General features: G+C 35.8%; 1 protein-coding gene across 5 annotated transcripts in view; it reads right to left on the reverse strand.

Annotated features, from left to right (window-relative positions):
* SLC4A7 (solute carrier family 4 member 7) overlaps window positions 1–17,121 on the reverse strand; it is a 92,286-nt gene that overhangs the window by 9,463 nt on the left and 65,702 nt on the right. For all 5 annotated transcript variants that reach the window (XR_008436100.1, XM_053972333.1, XM_053972323.1 and 2 more), the window contains exons 10-23: window positions 16,318–16,464; window positions 14,830–14,933; window positions 13,139–13,313; window positions 10,580–10,713; window positions 9,791–10,036; window positions 7,385–7,490; window positions 5,424–5,585; window positions 4,370–4,483; window positions 3,744–3,905; window positions 3,259–3,510; window positions 2,000–2,068; window positions 1,385–1,558; window positions 897–1,028; window positions 102–193 (exon numbers count right to left, since the gene is read on the reverse strand). Coding sequence is in view for 4 of the 5 variants with exons in the window: in XM_053972333.1 (XP_053828308.1) it covers window positions 102–193; window positions 897–1,028; window positions 1,385–1,558; window positions 2,000–2,068; window positions 3,259–3,510; window positions 3,744–3,905; window positions 4,370–4,483; window positions 5,424–5,585; window positions 7,385–7,490; window positions 9,791–10,036; window positions 10,580–10,713; window positions 13,139–13,313; window positions 14,830–14,933; window positions 16,318–16,464 (2,069 nt within the window). In the remaining variant the exon portion in view is untranslated. The remainder of the gene's footprint in view (window positions 1–101; window positions 194–896; window positions 1,029–1,384; window positions 1,559–1,999; window positions 2,069–3,258; window positions 3,511–3,743; window positions 3,906–4,369; window positions 4,484–5,423; window positions 5,586–7,384; window positions 7,491–9,790; window positions 10,037–10,579; window positions 10,714–13,138; window positions 13,314–14,829; window positions 14,934–16,317; window positions 16,465–17,121) is intronic.

The following is a 17,121-nucleotide window of genomic DNA, read 5'->3' on the forward strand; positions in this document are numbered from 1 at the left end:
AAGCAGATACATATAAATATATAAAGCAAATTACAGGCTTGATATAAAGCAAATTACAGGCTCTGATAAAAGAACTTTTAAACAGACACATTGTTTTATACCTGTATTTCAGGGTTTTTACAGGAAAATCCAGATTTGCTTCTCCATATGCAAGGTGTACACTGTCATTTTCTGAAAACATTCTCTCTGCTTCCTGTAAATTCCAAGTAAGATGTTTGTAAAATTACTCACATAGCATAAACCACAGCAGTATCTGAAGTTATTCAAGTTATATGACAGGTATTTCCATAGGGGTAAAAGGCACTTCCATGTCGGTACTGCAGTTGAATACAGGAGACAGAGCTTATGATCTTTCCTCTTAGAAGTGTTTTATTAAGGCAGGGGGCATGGGAGACTCCATTAAATACTACCAGCTTCGCAAGGAATTCATCCAGGTGCCAGGTGGTGTACAGCAAGGCAGGACTTTTATGGAGAAGTTCCAGAAGCTGTATTATTTTATTACTAGTAACTAGCAGTTGCACTAAATGACAGCTCCACAAACACACGTGAGCAAAATGTCCCTGATATTATGAACACTTTTGTGACTAATTCAAGCAGAATAAAGAAATCCTACTCCACCACTTCCCTCTCCTTTGTCTCTCTCCATTTTCTTTCCTTCTAATTTGATGAAAGACAAAAAACCCCAACATTTTTGTACTAACAACTACCTCTTTCCACTTTGTAGCCACCAGTAACTGTTCCTCTAGTAAAGAATTTAATCTCATTAGTGAAGAATTTCAAAATGTGTTATCTGGTATATAAGGCCATATGCTCAGGTCACATAAAATTCTTTTAAATTGCTTTAAATATTTTCTAGAAATTTACAACATGCTCCATTTGATTGTTTTCACACTTACTTCTTTCTCTTTTATCTTTTCATCATCTTCTCTCTTCTTTTTACTTTCTGGCATAAGATCATCAAGCCAGCTAAGCTCTTTTTTGGTGAAACAAAAATCCATGAGCTTGCGAACGAACGCTAATGCTAGAACCTGAAGGAAATCACAAAGTACTATTGAACTATTCAAATGAACAAAAATGCACACACACTTTCAGTACACTCAGAATCTGTAACTGAAGCCCTTTTTTCTAGTACTAGATGTTATCTTACCGCAAAGGTAAATCATTTGCACTTTCAATAGCCATTCACAACTGAATTGCTTGTTTTCAAGAATGAGAAGTCTTTTGTTTCAAAAGGGAACAGCTTGTACTACAGGAGCTTTTTGTTTCTTTCCCACTCCCTTCTTTCTTAGAGGCAGCAAACATCTTCTGAAGAGACCCTGAATAATACATGCTGTTTAAAAAATTACTGTACAAAAATTATTAACTGGCAAACCAGAAAACTCACCATCATAGGGAAACCAACAGCAGCTGCAGAGGCTTTGATCACCCACAACAGAACTAGACAAGTGAGCTGAATAACTGTAAAGATATGGACCTTCCAGAGTGGCACATAACGTAGGTAAATCAGGTCAGGTTGATGTTTGGCAGGCATTCCAAACAGTTTTATACGGTCAAAAAACTGCATGGAAAATAAAATCATTCTTCAGTTATTATTTTTTGCCTTGCCAGAAGTAAAAACAACGTTTTTAGGAGACTACAGAAATGTAAGATAATCCCAAATTAAATACAAATGAAAGACAGTGAACGTTCAAGGGGGTGGAACTGGGGGCTGTTTTGCACGGGTTGTCACCCACCCCCACTAATAATAAAAAATTCCAGAATATTTCAGAAAACTTGTTCCTTAGCTACACTATTGAAAGAATAAATTAAAAAGAACTGACAAGTGAAGACATAATATTGTAAGAACAAATACCTGAACATGATACTCAGGAAATTATCCTACGTGCTATTCAGACAATATGGAACAACTTTATTGTGGCTCACATAATGCAGGGTGTTACGGTTTCCTTTTCATTCAGTGTTAAACAAAAGCAAACTGCTCGTTAAAATTAGACTTTACCTGAATGCCTTTTAATGAAGATACTCCCATGTAAAGAAAGACACCATATAAAACTGGCATTGGAATAAACTGGGGAGGAAAAAACACCCATACTTAAAAGTGGAATCAACATGACATAAGAGAGCAGTCCATATCAGTGACAGGCACAGACCAAGTTATTTTTTACTTTTATATTTTACTTAAGTGAAAATAATCAAGTTATTTTTTGATTCTCATTATTCACATTATACAGCTGAGCTCATGGTAACTTTTTAATAAGAGACTGTCAAATCTGAATACTGTTTTTTAGTAACTGCTATGGCCTTATTTTCAGACCCTTACATTCTTTAATGGACATACAAATGGTCAACTATTTAAAATTTATAATACATAACTACTTATTAAACTACAGCTGCATATTTACAGGATTATTATTTCCCATTATCTAAATTTGAGAAGCTATATTTCTTATGAAATTACTTCAGATCTGTCTTTGTTTAAACAGACTTTTACAAAGTTCTTTAGAAATATCAGCAGTTATGCAATATCTACATTTCTGGCAAGAAAAATATGGTTTTTTCGTTTCTCCTTTTAACTACTGGATTTGAAACAACAAAGTAGAAGTTGAACAAATTTTAGTAAATCTGAGCAAAATCCAACTGAATTAAGTAATTTTCTTCCAATAGAGTCATTGAAAGGTCACTAAGGATATAAATTAAGATATTGAAGTGTAATCTGATGCTACAACACAACCTGCAAAATCACCATTACACTGTGATGATGCACAAAATAATCTTGGCATTCTAAAAATCAAATTAAGTTTAGTAAACAAGAAACAAGAAAAACAAGAAGTGAAAAATGTTATTTCTCCCTTTTAAAGCAATGTTTCTGTTCCTTCTGCTACACTCTATTACTTCTGCTCAAGTAACTTTACTTCTTTATCACACTCCTTTTCCTCTCTTCATTTAAACATTCAAATAAAAACTGCAGTTTTTAGGTAACATGAACTCAAGAATCTAAAAAAGAGCTGGCAAGAAAATCACATAACACAGGAAAAGGTTGCTTTCTTCACTACTCACTACATTCCTAGCTCTCTCAGATTTCATTTTCTTGCATCCTTCCATATTGTTTCTATTCAATTAACATCTGTTACTAGAAAAGCAATTTGAGAATGAATCCAGGCATATCTTACTTAACATAACTGAACTTTCTCACATTATGAAATGCTAAATCACAACATCAAAACACAAAGTAAATATTTTGGGAAAACTCTCTTTTACCTTTAACACAGAGGTCATGGACACTGACATCCCCATCAGCACAAAAATCATCAATCCTGTCACTCGCTGCTCCCGGATTCCCAAAAATTTTGGTTGTTCTCCTGGTGCTGAGCATTCAGATTCTACTTTCAGGCTGTTAACATGACTTATAGACAGGACAGTTGCAGCAACATACCACGGTAAGCCCATGATAGAACATATTCCCAACATAATACCAACCATGAGCAGATCAAGATGATAACCACAGCCTTTCTGTAAAATTAAGCAAATAAATAACTTGAAAAACTTTCTATTTATATGATCATATTTCAAACTCAGCAGATGAATAACCTACAACTACAAAAGTCAGATACTTTGAGAGTATGCACAAAATTATATTTGTTCTTGATTAGTTTATTTATATCTAGCAGCTGATGGTAATTTCACAAATTTGCAGAATGAATCTGATTTTAAGTAAGCTGACTTGCACATCATTAGACTTTTACCTTCAGTTTATGCTCTTTCCTGTTTATAATAACAGCTGTTATTTGTTGATCCATGAAAATGAGAATGGTACAGAGTAAAGCAGGAACAGCAGCAATCAAGAGTGTCCACCAAGGATTGCCTCCAAGAGGATCAATGAACCATCCTCGGTCTTTTCGAGTGGGCTGAAAAAAAAAAACAAACAAACAAACAAAAAAAACCCATCAACAATGAGAATTAAATTACTAAATAGAATGCAGATTTTATAACTACAAACAGTTTAAATGAACAACAGATCAGTCTCTTAAGTCTATGTTTAGGTTTTTTCCCAACGGTTTTGACCAAAAGACTGATTTAGCTGTTACAGGTGAACATGACATTTATATGGAAAAAATTAAAACAAATCCATTCAATTACTTCATTTTGTACATTTGCACAAAAGAATGCTTCCCTTTCAGTAATAATATAAAACATAATTTCTCCTGTTAGATGAGACAAACATCCAAAACACAGAAAGAGAAACTACTTGATCAACTACATTGTAATCAGAAAGGAGAAATTTTTGTTTCTCTACAACTCGATTGTTCTTCTGTTCATAAAACTGCAATAATTTTAAAAGTTATGTTTTTCAAAAGGTGTTGTTTCTTACTTCAAACTTCTCTGGAACCTGAAGCTTAGGAGAAGGTACTCCTACAAGATAGTCAATCAAAACCATGATTACTATGGTCAGAAATACTGCAAAGTCGCTGATGGTGGAACGCACCTGTAAAGAACAGACTTGCGTTAAGTCTTGCTTTTTTACTATTATAATTTGCATGTGTAGAAAGACGATTTTCTCCCTTATTAAAAGTGAAGTTTATTTCTATTATGCCACACCACTGAACATTATCTATTTTTTCTTGATACTTTAAAATTTAAGCTGTCTGCCCGCATAGTATGAAGTTGCAGAAGACAAGTATTCTATACAGCTGTTCACTCATTTAAAAGTGATCTATTGCAAGAGGCAAATTACTTTAAATAACTCCATCAATCTTCCTTCTCCCCTCAATCCCATTAGGAGGCTTAGCCATCACAGCTAGTCCCTGGTACCTTAGGTCAGCAATATTCATACATTTCATGTTTTAATCCATAGGAGGCAGGTAATTTGCAATACTTTCATATTATCAAAGATAACTTTCTTAAACATTAGGAAGACATTACAGGGATGAGCTGAGGTTATAGCAGATCTAAGCACTTCATTTTGCCTAGCAGAAGTTACATAAATCAGTTTAAAAAGAATGATAACATTAACATCTATTAGAAATAGTACTCCCCTGAGGAACCACTCAAAACCCAATAGACATCAGTAGTTTAGGGAAAGTAATTAATTGTTTTGTATGGCTAGGTGAGGAAAAGAGCAGCAATATTGTCTCTACTAATGATACCTGGCAATACTGACTCATGTGGGGAGATGGACTGCTTAGGTCTTTCAAAGTTTAGAATATTTTGTTTTAACTCTACAAAAATACAGAGTAAGCACCAAATTTTCTGCAGATGATTTCTTTCCTCAGATATCCTAAATTTTGTAATTATTAGCTGAATTTTGGGTTTTAATTTCCTTTCCTGTCTTAAAATAAATCTCTCTAGACAGAATTCAACTCCATTAAATTATACCAAGGTTTATTTTACAAGGTAACAATAGTCTAGTCTCTAATCAGGATTACCTTAGTTGGGAAATAGCGTTTGGTCTTGAATTTCTTAAGGAAAGAGGAGAGGAAAAATGTTGCGAAAAATAGTATGACAGACCAGAAGAGAACATCTGGAATATATGGTCCATGATGGCCACAAGCTGATCCACGAAATACACCATGATATTCTAAACATTCCTGCAAAGAGAAAAGCTCTTCATATGTCTATGTTTTATTAATTCTGTACATTCAACCAAGCTTCCAACTTTTCTACATAAAACACATTTGAGAAAGTTCGTAATTCCAAAAAGGAGGTTTCTTCCTTCATCACTACCTCACCCTGAAAAAGCCAGACATGTGTGCTGTCTGTTCCAGAAAAGCCACAGTAGCCACCGCTGATTATTTCAAAATGCTGGGAGATGCCCAAGAAGAAACAACTTCTTCACAGTTGCATTACATCTATTCTGTTTTTCAAAGCACTGAAAGATTGCCCGGGAAAAGTAGAATATCCAACATCAACCTTAAGCTAACAAACATAAAAAAGGATCTCCGCATTTTCTCCTATCTCTGACTTTGTTTTGTTCAGTTAAGGGAAAAAACATAGTCTTAAAAAATAAGATTATCCAAATCATAAGAAAAAGTTTCTAACAAAGTAGGAAAGCATCATAAATAATGGATTTAAGTAAAAAAGAAAACAAAGTCAGGTGATAGTTATCAAAAAACTTACTGAAATGCAAAGCAAAAAGTTCAGGTAGATACCCAGAGTACAAGGATACAACAAGCCAATAATTCAAGTAGCTGGAAGCAGCACTGCACTAACCTAATTTATTAGTTAATTCATTGAAAATTTATCTTATGGCAGAAGCTCTTCCTTTTAACAATCTACTTTGGTTATAAGATAACACCAAATCCCAGATCAGTTCTGTCTCTCGGGCAAGACTAAAGATTCTTTATAGGTAAAGGCATATAGATGAAAAGACATATAAAATAAAAAATAAATATAAAGGAAATATAAAAACTAAGTTCAAAAGAAACTGCCATCCTAAGTGATTAGGGTAAACTAGGAGCCATTGGTAGCACATAAACAGTCCTGCTACAAGTCAAGCAAAGCACTGAGGTTTTACATGGAATTTCTGCTGTGCAAAAGAGGCGCTTTAGTGTGAATGTCTACGCCCATACACAGATATCCACTGCTATTCTAGACAGCCTCAGATGGCCAACCCAGCAAGCATAACAAAAACAGCAGCAAATCCAAATCATTCAAGATGCAGGTGGGAATCAGATGCCAGTGTAAGCAAAGTGGCTGCACACAGCTGCATTTATTCCACTGCACACTGCCCAAGAAACTACTTATCAGCAAAAGTGTTTCTCTCTAAAAGCTTTCCAGAGCACTTGCACATGGTAACTTTCTTCCTCTTCACCTACACACAAAATTAGATATTGGTATAAAATATCCACTTCATAAGTTAATATTTTTGAGCCTATTCTAAATAGTTGTTTTCAATTTCAAATAATTATTTTCTTTCAATCAATATTTAGGTAGTTCCTTTGATTCTGTTGGGAGTTTTGTACCAATGTCTAATAAACTAATGAAATGTGTTTACTACCATACTTCAATTACAAATTCCATCATCACATCATATTAAAAATACTTCTTTCAGGAACTGGAAGAAAGCAAACTCCTGTTTATTCACCTCATCATGTTCACCTGCAGGAAGATTACTGTGGTGCCTAAGAGCATTAAGGTGGCTACCTCAAGCATTTATATTAGCATTTACTTCCTTGGACTTACTTATCTAGTCCTTGACAATGACTGTGTAAAGCCTTATGGAAGAAATTAAGAGAGTTCAAAAATACGGTTTTAAGGAAAACAGTCCAGGTTCAGTTAAAAAAAGAAATCAGATGAAAAAATGTAATAAACACTGGTACCATGCAGGTATTTATTTTTTATGCATATGCACATACACAGATACATACACATAGTTTCAGATACTCACAGAAACTGTAAGATTACTCCATGCTATATCTGCACCAGACTTATTCATACTCCTCCACAAACGCAATGTTTCATTGCTTGGTTTCTCAGGCTCAGAACACACACATCTGAAGGGAAGGAGAAAAGTTTACATGCTTTTAAGCTGTATGTGCCAAAATGCAGCAATTTGAAGTAAATTCAAAAATCCTGAAGAGTTTAAACCAGAGTTTATCCCAAACTTCTACGGAAGAAGCAGAGTACAAGGCTTTTCCTTACATCATATGACCAAGGACTATTGAGAAGGTGGGGGAAATGAACAATCGGGTCACCCTCAAGTAAGACACCATATTTGAGTATGTAGTGAACTAACTGAAGATATAAATGCTTACAGTGCTCAGCTTTAAAGCAACTGTATACATACTTTTTAGGAATATTTTTGTAGAAGTAAAAATGCTCTTCCCTATTGCAGCATTTTGCAAACTTGCAATGCAGAATCCTTTCTGTCAGACAGGTTGACAGAAGTATACATCAGATTAAAAAAAACCCCAAAACACAGTGGACTGAATACTGATTTAATGGGATGTTTTCAAATAAAGCTATTCAACTACACCAACAGGTAAGCTTAACACATAAACGTTTACGTAGAAGAGAAGAAAGAGGTAGTAAGCAAGAAGTAAGTCTCCTTTTTCTATGAGATTCAGTGAAGACACTGAAAAAAAAAAAAAAAAACCCAATGAACCACAGAAGGGAAATTCTGCATCCTGGTGGCGTGAAGGTAAAGAAGGAAAAAACATTAAATGCTCATGGGCAAAAAGAACTTAGATTTGCAAAGCACAATGTTTGGGGAATTTATAAAATACTAAGTAAAAAAAATTTTTTTTTTGTTAACTGAATTCTAATCTAACAGCAATAGAAAATGGGAAAGGAAAGTAGTAACTCCTACAAAGCAGTTGCCAACACAGAATCATCAGAAGAGAAAGGAATTGCAACAATAAGCATGATGAGACAGAGCATAATTAGCTGTTGGTCAAGGCAGCAACATTAAAAAGCATGCTGATGTAAGACTTGACAAATTTCTCAACAAAGGCAATGAAGATAAAGCCGCCAAGTAGATAAGCAGAAATCCAGAAAGAGAAAGGGAAAAAACCCACAACGAGAGAAAATATAAGAGTATTTGAGATTGTCTTGTGGCTCAATTAACTAAACATGCTTGTTCTGCATGCTTTTCCCCACTAGAGGTTACAGACTGGAGAGAAAATGAAAGGGAAAGGAGGAAGAAAGCAATTGTGAACAGCTGGATGTTCCTACAGCTTTGTGAGAGAAAAAAATGCAGGACAAACCCAAGCTGAACACTGTGGCATGTCCCAAAAACCAGAGACCTAAACCAAATTAAAATCCCACCTTCCCCTCTCCACCCCCACGGCCTGCCTGTGGCAAAACACAATCAGGTGGAAAGTGTCCGAAAACCTACAGTACAGTTTCTGCCAGCTCAGTGGATTTAACATGCCCACACAGAAGTTCAGTGAGGACCCAGAACCACTGAAACAGAAGGATGGGAAGGGAATGGAAGGAAGGGAAAAATAAGGAAGTGAGTGTCCTCTCACAGCCCACTCCTGGCAATGTGGCCTGGTCTTAACAGCGGCTAAGACAGGAAAATGAGTGTAAATGTCAAGTGTGAACGGAATACAAGAAGCAGTCTGACTGTTTGCCCTTTCCCCCTGGTAGAAAGTACTGAAGAAGCACTGAATGATTGTAAAAGTGAGCAGAGATCCTGGAGGGGAAACACAGGAGTCCAAACCTGGTTTGACACTGCTAGAAGACACCCTCTGTGCAAGAAGAGGGTGCCCAGCAGGACAGTGAGTATTCTGCTCTCCAACTAGCTAATGACTGCCCCAGTGCCACAAGCAGGGACCCTCACCCCAGGGGCACAAACATGACCTCGTTGAGGGTCCCTCACCCATATTGTGACCACACAGGTACAACTGAAGTTGGAAGATGCACCTCTCCAACAGGAGGGGAGGACTAACATTTAAATTATTTCATTTAAACTATGAGAAAATAGCAGTTTTCTCTGAGCAACAGTGAGCAGCATCTTCATCTGGCAGGTGTGAGCTGGTAAGCCAACTCATCTTATTTCATGAAATTATACTTCCTAGAAGTAGAAAGGCAGAAGTCCTGTTCTGACCTTTAGTAAAGCTGTATTAAAGCAGGCTTTGTCACAGCTCCTTATCCCTTCCAATCACCCATAGCTAACACAGAAAATTCAATTCCACAGCTTCCTGAATAGAATTGTTTTGAGGTTTCTCATACCCATACCACTCCTAGCATTCCTCCTACCCCTTCCTGGAAGTGGCACCCACTGCCATTTAATAAACAATGTCTCCCTATATGTTCCTATGTATTTCATTAACAGAAACTTGGTACTTACGAATATGAAGTCAGTTTATTCAAATCATTGTGCATATTGAAGGGATACACTTCTCCCAAATCAACAAGCTTTTCCAATGCCTCATAAATAAATATGATGCATATGAGCGTTGCAAAAGCTTCCTCAGTAAATCGAGTGATGTAGCACACAAGGCTGCTGGCATCTGTGGCTACAAGCACAATGCATAGAAATGCAGTCCACAGACCAATGCTAGTTCGCAGGGAGAGGTAGGAAAGACCATAATTCCTGTGTGAAGAAAGAAACAAAAGCATTAACTGAGCCAAACCCCATCTGTATTACATTCTATTTGAGAAGACATTAAGGCCAAGCTTCGTAGGTATTCAGCACTTTTCTCATGCTTGATATTAGCTCTGAAGGAAGCAGAAATTTTTTTTTGTCTCATCTCCCACCAAAGCAAAGCAACACTGCAAGGTGTTTCTAGGATTGACAGTGCAACTACCTAGCTTGGGAAGCATCATGGGGATGAGTCTCTCCAGAACTACCCAGATGGTTTCTCCTAGAGGGTAGATCGATCTCTGCTTACCCCTGCAGAAGCAAAGCCAACAACTTCACACAGTCAGAATATAACTTTTATTCTTATCACTAATTTTCTCATTCAGGTTTGCCAGTGCCTCACAGCTTTACCAAACTGTATCAATTTCTCAGTCTCTTGTCACTGTATTCACCTTCATGGACATACACATTTACTGCGCATCTGCTTTCAATCACAGCTATTGTAACAGGCTAGAATGTTTAAAAGTTCATCAAGCCAATATAAACATCACTTACCTGCAAAATTTGAATAATATTTTTTCAAATACTAGAACTGGTCCTGTGCTTCCCAAGATAGTAAGAGGTTGCCCAGCAAAGAGAGAATAGGCAATCCCAGTTAATGAGGCTCCAAAGAGAGACTCTATTGCACTCTGTTTGGGGGGAAAAAATATGCTGTAACTTTGCTGCCTTTCAGGTTAGCATTTAGCAACATTATCTTCATAAATATAGCTTTAAGATGCATTAACTTAGGAACAAGACAAGATGTAAACACATTGCAATTAATATCCATGTTTGAGACAAGAATAACTTAATACTGTTTTGCAGTAACAATACCATGGACAAGATTTTGAAAACTTCACCCCTGAGAAACACAAAGCCATCCAAAACCATGAGAACAAGTTACTAGTCCTGCCAGCTCTGGAGGAAAAGCATACCAACATTTATACAAATTTACAAAAAAAACCAAAACAAAAAAAAAAAAAAAAAAAAAAAAAAAAACACCACAAAAAAACAAAAAAGAAAATAGCTACTCAACATGTTGTTTACAGAAAGAATTAATGGTCTCTGTAAAGAAAACAGATATTTGTATTGCACCATACCTACAGTGTGCCGTATCAAACCTGCATCAGTCAACCAAGCATTACAAAAGAAAAAAAAAAAAAAAAACCAAGCTGACAGGCAAAGGTTCAGGGGGAATTACTACTGAAGAATATTGGTTTATGTATATATGACACCAAAAATAGATGAGCAGTAAACCAATGTCCCACCTGGTAATGCATTTTTTTTTTCAAGGAATTAAGGTATCTACTTCAGTTCTTGAATTAAGTGTTTCCCTGTAATATTTTCTGCCAAAAATACCCAGCTACAATGCACCTCAAAAGAGAGAGGCTGGACTTTTAAATACTAAAATTGTATTAAATTTACTTGAAAATAGTTAATTACACTAGCTACCACTATGAGAAGTCATGGATTACAGATTCCTGTAATGGAATTAGAGTGTTCCTGGTGGAACTTCAAAGCATTTGCTATTTTGAAATTATGCAAACCTAAGAAAACAGAATTCTTCAAACTTGAGCTCCAATTCAGGAAAGCATCTGAAAATGGTCAAAATGATTTGCTGAACTGGGCTATTAAAAATGAAAATGAATCCTTTGATCATAACATTCGGAAAAAAAAATTAATTCCAGTCTCTCATTCTATTACCTTCAAATTAGTGTTTTTGATTAGTCAATGCATTAACCTTGGGGTTCTCAGTCAGGGTGGCAGGGACAGGAGCACTGTGGAGGTGATGGTCTCTGAGAATGCGAGGGAAGGTTTCAAAGACAAACTGTGTACCTTACAATGTCAGCTACTGTGCTTGAACATGTGTGTGCAGTAACTAAATGTTTTATTCAATGATGCACACCAAGTATCTGAAGGCAGGAACAAACCCGCAAACAATTCCAGATAGCTAAAAGAAAGAAGGTGTTTGAGAATCAAGCTTTGAAAGGAGGGTACTTTCATTATTATACATGTTCTATATTCAAAATTTACAGTCATTTTAGTAATCATTCCTACATTTACAGTGGGAAAACCAGCACGCAGAAAAGACATGATTGATTTCTGTATTTTCTATCAGCTTGAAGTGCTACATCAATAAACGAATATCTGAATCAATAGCAATAATTGAAAGAGATAAAACAGTTAACTAAATTTTAGTATAGTACAAGCTTAAAAATTTCACTAAGTATCAAGAAGAATTTTGTAACATTGTAGGTTTCAACAGAATCTTAGCATTTGTAAAGGACATGTCTGAATACATCCTTCCCTCCCACAAAAGGACAGAGCTTTGTTTCTTTGTGATAGATTTAAAAACAGAAAATACACTTCAAACTAGTTTACTCATAAGCCAATTGACTGCTGATATTAAGTAATTCTTCCCTGCTTCAAAAACTGAAGTGCAATGATATTCTGGTGAAAAAGGTGGTGGTATTATCTACTGTCCAACATAACACTACCAAAATTTTGTATGCGTATAGTTTACATTTGAGTCATTTACAATGAAGAGTATTTTCTGCTGATAAACCTCAAACATTTTATTGTGAGAAACATATGTATTAGTGTGAGCATAAACATATCCTGTCAGTTTCATAAATGGACTGCTGGCCACACACTGCAGGCATTGTCATCCTTGTAGGCCTACTACTCAGGGCCAGTACATGTTCTTGGCTATTCCCCTTGAGCCTCTGACTTTGCCTAAAGTAGGCCCACTGGGATGGTGCACCTTTACTGCTATTTATTACGCTTAAGCAGCCAAAAAGAAGGCAATGCAAGCCTTTTCTCAATTCATGAAGGCATTCATCCAATAAGGCAGGATAAACATTTTTTACCTCCCTTGTGCATCTTCTCCTGTTCACATAGGTTCCCCACATTTTCCATAGCAATTACCTTTTGGGGAAGATCTGCTTTGGGGCAGGCTAATCAAGTGCTGTGGGTAAATTCTTCAAATACAAGTATAAATAAATGAGACAAATGCACACAGTGACTTGCCTCTGAAGGTCTAAAAGCCTGGCCACTACCATTCTTTGTACTCACTATTCTGCCTTGTGTAGCTTCTCCCAGGAGCCCTCCAAAAGTGATTACAGGAGACATACAGGCACAGTATAGGAAAAGAATCGAGGCCAGGCACTGCAGGCTTAATGCATCCTTGAAGTCACTCAAGAAAAAAGGTGCTTTCCTTTTGATGTCAAGTATCAAACCACCAAAAAGCCTAAATAGGTGAGATGAAACTCGTCAAACTGTACACTGAAGGATTCTAGCTAGTTTAAAACTATGGGCTACACATGACTGCCAGTGCCTATTGCCGGCACAATTTAGCTACTTCATAATCCAGATTAAAGCATAACAATTAAAAACGTAAATGAGAATCTTATCTATTCCAACTCAGCAGTATTCCAAATATAATCAAGCAGGTTACCCACATTTTTAAAAGCTGACTACATTTTTTTTTTAATATATGGGCTAGATACTGAAAAAGTAACTTTGCAAACAATTTTACCTAAATGATGCTTTAAGTCAAAGACGTCTTATGATATTCAAAACAATGGAACAGAGAAATATACTAAACCTCAGCCAAGGTCACTGCATTATCACATTTCAATATTAATACTCCAACATACAGTTGTAGCTTTTCATTTGAATTCTCTACATACATACGATTACGTCAATAAATATAAGTCTATCATTTTTAACAGTGTTCTTATCTGGAGAACACAGATGTTCTACTTAGTTCAACTGGGTAGCTAATACCAAGAATTTAAAGAGCAATTTTAAAAAATCTTAAAGACTCCAAAATGCTAGATATTAATTTGAATTTTAAAAAAAATATTTTATTTTAATTATTAAAAAAACCCCAAACACTCCTAAGAAAAAGAAAAGCCTTATCTACAGCTAATTTTGTGAGCAGAAATGAACTTTTCAGCTCCACATACTGTCTACAAAACCAAATAAAGGTTAATTTAAAACCAGTAAAAGGTAATTATAACAAAGCCACAATGGTAAATATCAACACGAATGTTGTAAAGCCTTCCTCACAAATGTATGAAAAAGATGCATTTGATTTGGAAGTTTATTATTCTGGGGATAACAACACTGTACATATACTCCAAAATTTTTCAGTTGATTTAATCTCTAATCTCCTTTCAGATATTAAAGTTTAACCATAACCAGGTATTTTCAATGTTGGAGACTTCTTTAGCAAATATTTTAGAATTAACAGAAAACGACAATAACTGAAAGAAATTACTTCAATTTTATTTTATCTCTATAAGAAACCTGACCAAAACCCAAAGCTAACCAATACCAAACTACTTTTTGCCACTTTTTATTGCTCCATTTCATATACTCTTAATAAAACAGGTTTGCATTAATGGGATTTTTTAGTACCTAGCCCAACACTGAAAATTGCATATTCCTGCTGTAATTATGATAATTGCATGCTCCTGAAGATTAAAATTTAAAGCCTAACTTTTAAAAGTCAGTTAGTTAAATTAGGCAGCATCTTATGTGAAATCCTTCGCAAATGTGTTGAGAAACATTGCCAGAGGCTTGAAAATACTTTAAGCAGATTGGCACTTACAGGCAAGAATCCAACACTTGAAAAGGACAAAGGACGTGCTCTGACACTTGTACCATGATTTTTTTAATGCTTAAATGTCAACCATTAAGATGAAGATTTATCACTTTTATTTCTTTACGGAAGCTAGCATTTAGGAAAGTGAACACACCTTCCAGTTCTCTGAAGTTCAGGTCCAGCATGATGGCCTTCTTCTTTAAGACCCTTTCCTGTAAGAGTAGATCCATTTGGAAATTTAGGTGCCTTCCTTTTATCCTACAGAAGAGATGGGAGGAATAAAAAGGAAAAAGGCAAAAAGATACTTTGAGACTGCCTTTACACTAAAAAGTGTAATTAAAAGAGAGTGTGCACAAATTCTATGTCTTCCACACCCTTTTTATATTCCCAGTTCATCAGCAGTCCTCCATTTTCCAAACTAATCTTCTGTTGAGAACTGATGACTGGAACTGTACACCACTACCTGGAAGACCTTATTAGTACCTTGCACAACAGTATTAATCTTCCCTGTAGCTACAAGAAACAGATTCCTGAAACACAATGAAACAAAGTCTAGATTTTCAAAACACAGTAGAGGCTCAACCATGAGACAGAAATCTTTAGATACTTTTTTCTTCAACCATTTCCAGAGCAGAAATGTTTAACATGTATCAGAATCTCACCTCTTTTTATGATACACACAGTATTTAGTTGAAATATAAATGAGAAGTAATTCCCCTGCTGAGCAAGCTGCTTACCAGCTCCTCATAAATTTTTCAGCTGAGCCAGCCTTCCAAAAAACCCTAAGCCCTGCTTATTTTGGAAACAAGTTACATGGTAACCTCAGGCTATTCATGAATAGACTGCACTGCTGTTACCACCCCATTCTATTCCACCTACTCTGCCAAACCACCAGAGGACTTGACATCAATGTCAATCTCCTGAACCAAAAGCACTGGGCTCTCCCCTGCTTTTGATCCTGGAGGCCCAAATTCCAGTAAGTTGTAAAGAGGGAGGAGGGGAAGGAAGTCTCTCCCAGGATCCACTTTCCTTAGCTCTCATTCTAAGGCTGCATCATCACAATTGAGCAATATGATTGATTTTTATCTATTTCATAAACATTCTGTTAATAGTATATGCTACACAAGACACACTGAACATTGTAATGAATGCTGCATGCAAACAGAAGTGCTTACAATAATTAAAATATTCTTGCTGACCATTGCTAGACTACTTGTAGAATTTGGTAACACGAACTCAAGTAAAATTTCTCACTAATTCTTCCAGTTCTCACATGAACTCATTTCAGTATTTCAAAAGGAAATATTGTAAATAAAATTAACTTAAGAGCATAGTAGAAAACTCATCATGCCTTTTTCCCCCTTCTTAATTTCTTTTTTTTTTCCCCAACTTAAATGGATAATCCACTTTTTCCTGCAAAATGGATCTGGGGACTTTGCTGATGCTTTACAGCCCTCTGGATAGGAGCCAGCAGTGTGGCCAGGTGGCCAGAAAGGCCCATGAAATCTTGGCATGTATCAAGAAGAGTGTGGCCAACAGGAAGAGGGTAGTGATTGTCCCTCTGTACTCAGCAGCTCAAATCCTGTGTTCAGTTTAGGCCCCCCTCACTACAAGACAGACTGGACCTTTTCTTTCCTTTTACCTGTGAAGGAACGCTTTTTGGTGGCTCAATTCGTATAGATGGATCCCACTCTCCTGGAGGCAGGACTGTCACTTGGTCTAAAAACTCATCAATTCCTGACAACAAATCATTTCGGTCTTTTGCTTTATAGGCAACATCATGGAAAACCTACAAGAAGAAAGTACTCAACACTCACTTGTGTTTTATTTTTCTGAAGATGAACTGATTATCATTATATAATGATTACACTTGATTAAAAGGCATGGAAAATATTTTGTAGGTCCTCAAAAGTTTGGCTTTTACTTTACTTACATACTTTTAAATTAAAAACTACTGGCATGCACATTCCTATGGACCATAAGACATGGAAGTTTTATCTTCAAATCCAAAATGAGTACTGAGTTAATTTCTAAAATTAAATTAAAAGTTAATCTTCAATATTCAGGACATCAAATTCATGTACTATTGTCTGAATAATTCTGCCCTACAGCCACTGTACCATGATGCTGTGCTAAATCATGACAAAAAATACTTCAAATAAGTTTGCAACCAAACCACAAGTTTTTATTAAGAATAAGAATGCATTTTTAAGTTTAGAAGAATACTTAAAAAGCACATGAAAGCAATCGTACTAAAAAATACTATACTGTTTTACAACATACTACAACATGAACTCCAAGATACATTTTATACACACAGAGAAAAAAAAAGCTATTTTGCTATAAAAAACTGCTTGCATAAGATGATCCTAAATTGCTCTGTACATTTGAAACCTGAATTGTTATTCTCCAAATACCATTAAATCTGATCATTAAATCTTCTAAT

The sequence above is a fragment of the Vidua macroura genome, chromosome 1 (genome assembly GCF_024509145.1).
Source record: "Vidua macroura isolate BioBank_ID:100142 chromosome 1, ASM2450914v1, whole genome shotgun sequence".
NCBI lineage: Eukaryota > Metazoa > Chordata > Aves > Passeriformes > Viduidae > Vidua > Vidua macroura.